Consider the following 1,575-nt stretch of genomic DNA (forward strand, 5'->3'; position numbering starts at 1 on the left):
TTTATACTTTTTGATGCATTATGCATGTACTTATGTTGTATAGAACATTTGAGTTCATTTCAATCAAAATTATTATTTTAATAAATTTTTTAAATTGCTCAAAAATGAGTACCAAAGTACAAGATATTTGGCCAAATATCATGAAAAATGACAAAGAGAGAATTCACAACTTTAATAATTTTTATGATGCACACACACACGTGTTCTGACGTTGTGTAGAAATTCTGAGTTGATTCCGATCAAAATTGATTTTTTATGAATTTCTAAAGTTGATCAAAAATTGTACCAAAATAATATTCTTTACTCTAGCTACTTGTATGTTTAAATATAGCAACAATACACCTTTTTTGCCATATATGCTCATTCCTTCAACATTATAGCATATTTTTAAAAATAAAGTAAGTATTTAAGTGCAAAATTGCTACTACGAATAAATTTATGTGTATACATAGATTAGATCCAAAAAATAAAATTAAATCACTGTAGACAGATTTTGCTCTAAAATCACCACTTTTACCAGCCATACATGTAAATCACTATTATTCAAATTTTTAAACCTCAGCTATATGCAGGGGCAGGTTCATTTAAAATTGTTTTTTATGGCTGAGCAGTTGATTTTGCTCATAAGAGATGGCACTCACAATTTGAGGGATTTCACCATCTGACTATTACTGTCTTATAGCATCTCCTAGGGCCAAGAGTACTTGAATGCAACATAACATCAACATTAAAACAATTTCATATTAAAAGATCAAAACTATAGTAACTTAGGGGCTTTCTTAAAAATGAATAATGTCATAAAAGGTTTTAAACCAAGGTCAGACAGTAAAACAATAAACATAAAAATTACTATAAATAGCTATAGTATCTACAAATTACATTTATTTTGCTGTAAAATTAATCAATGAAAAAACAGTCAATATATCCATCTCATTCACTTCAAACAATTGAAGTAGCCAATGTCTTCATTATTACTGCATCATTAGCACCTTCATTAAAGCAATCAATGTCACCATCATTGGAATCTTCCTGTAGGCAATCAATGTAACCATCTTTATCATTAGCATCTTCATGTAAGCAATCAATGTAACTGTCCTTATCATTGGAATCTTCATGTAAGCATTCAACGTAACCATCCTTATCATTAGAATCTTCATGTAAGCAATCAACATAACCATCCTTATCATTGGAATCTTCATGTAAGCAATCAACGTAACCATCCTTATCATTGGAATCTTCATGTAAGCAATCAACGTAACCATCCTTATCATTGGAATCTTCATGTAAGCAATCAACGTAACCATCTTTATCATTAGAATTTTTGTGTGTGTCTTTAAGTCTACCTTTATGAAAATTGCTCTCTTTTTTGTTGCTATCATGACTATCATACACAGCTCCTCTTAAAGCTCTAGTTTTTTTTATTTTTACATATTTTTTGGGAGACATCATCATGGTATTAAACTGATAGACAAGGTCTTCAAAAGATGGTCGTCTCTCAGGCTCTAGCTCCCAACCTAAAAATGTATTTTAACTTCATTAAAGTAATTTGTAATTTTCTCAATAGCCTTATTACAC

General features: G+C 29.7%; 1 protein-coding gene across 1 annotated transcript; it reads right to left on the bottom strand.

Annotated features, from left to right (window-relative positions):
* Positions 1-939: 939 nt before the first annotated feature.
* Positions 940-1,446, bottom strand: LOC109585841 (aspartate and serine-rich protein-like). Its single transcript, XM_020001984.1, has one exon. The coding sequence runs from the start codon at positions 1,444-1,446 to the stop codon at positions 940-942; it is 507 nt and encodes a 168-aa protein (XP_019857543.1).
* Positions 1,447-1,575: the final 129 nt, after the last annotated feature.

Source organism: Amphimedon queenslandica, unplaced genomic scaffold, assembly GCF_000090795.2.
Source record: "Amphimedon queenslandica unplaced genomic scaffold, v1.1 AMPQUscaffold_12997, whole genome shotgun sequence".
Classification (NCBI taxonomy): Eukaryota; Metazoa; Porifera; class Demospongiae; order Haplosclerida; family Niphatidae; genus Amphimedon; species Amphimedon queenslandica.

Coding starts and splice junctions, on each gene's coding strand:
- LOC109585841 (XM_020001984.1), bottom strand. CDS start 1,446: ATGTCTCCCAAAAAATATGTAAAAATAAAAAAAACTAGAGCTTTAAGA.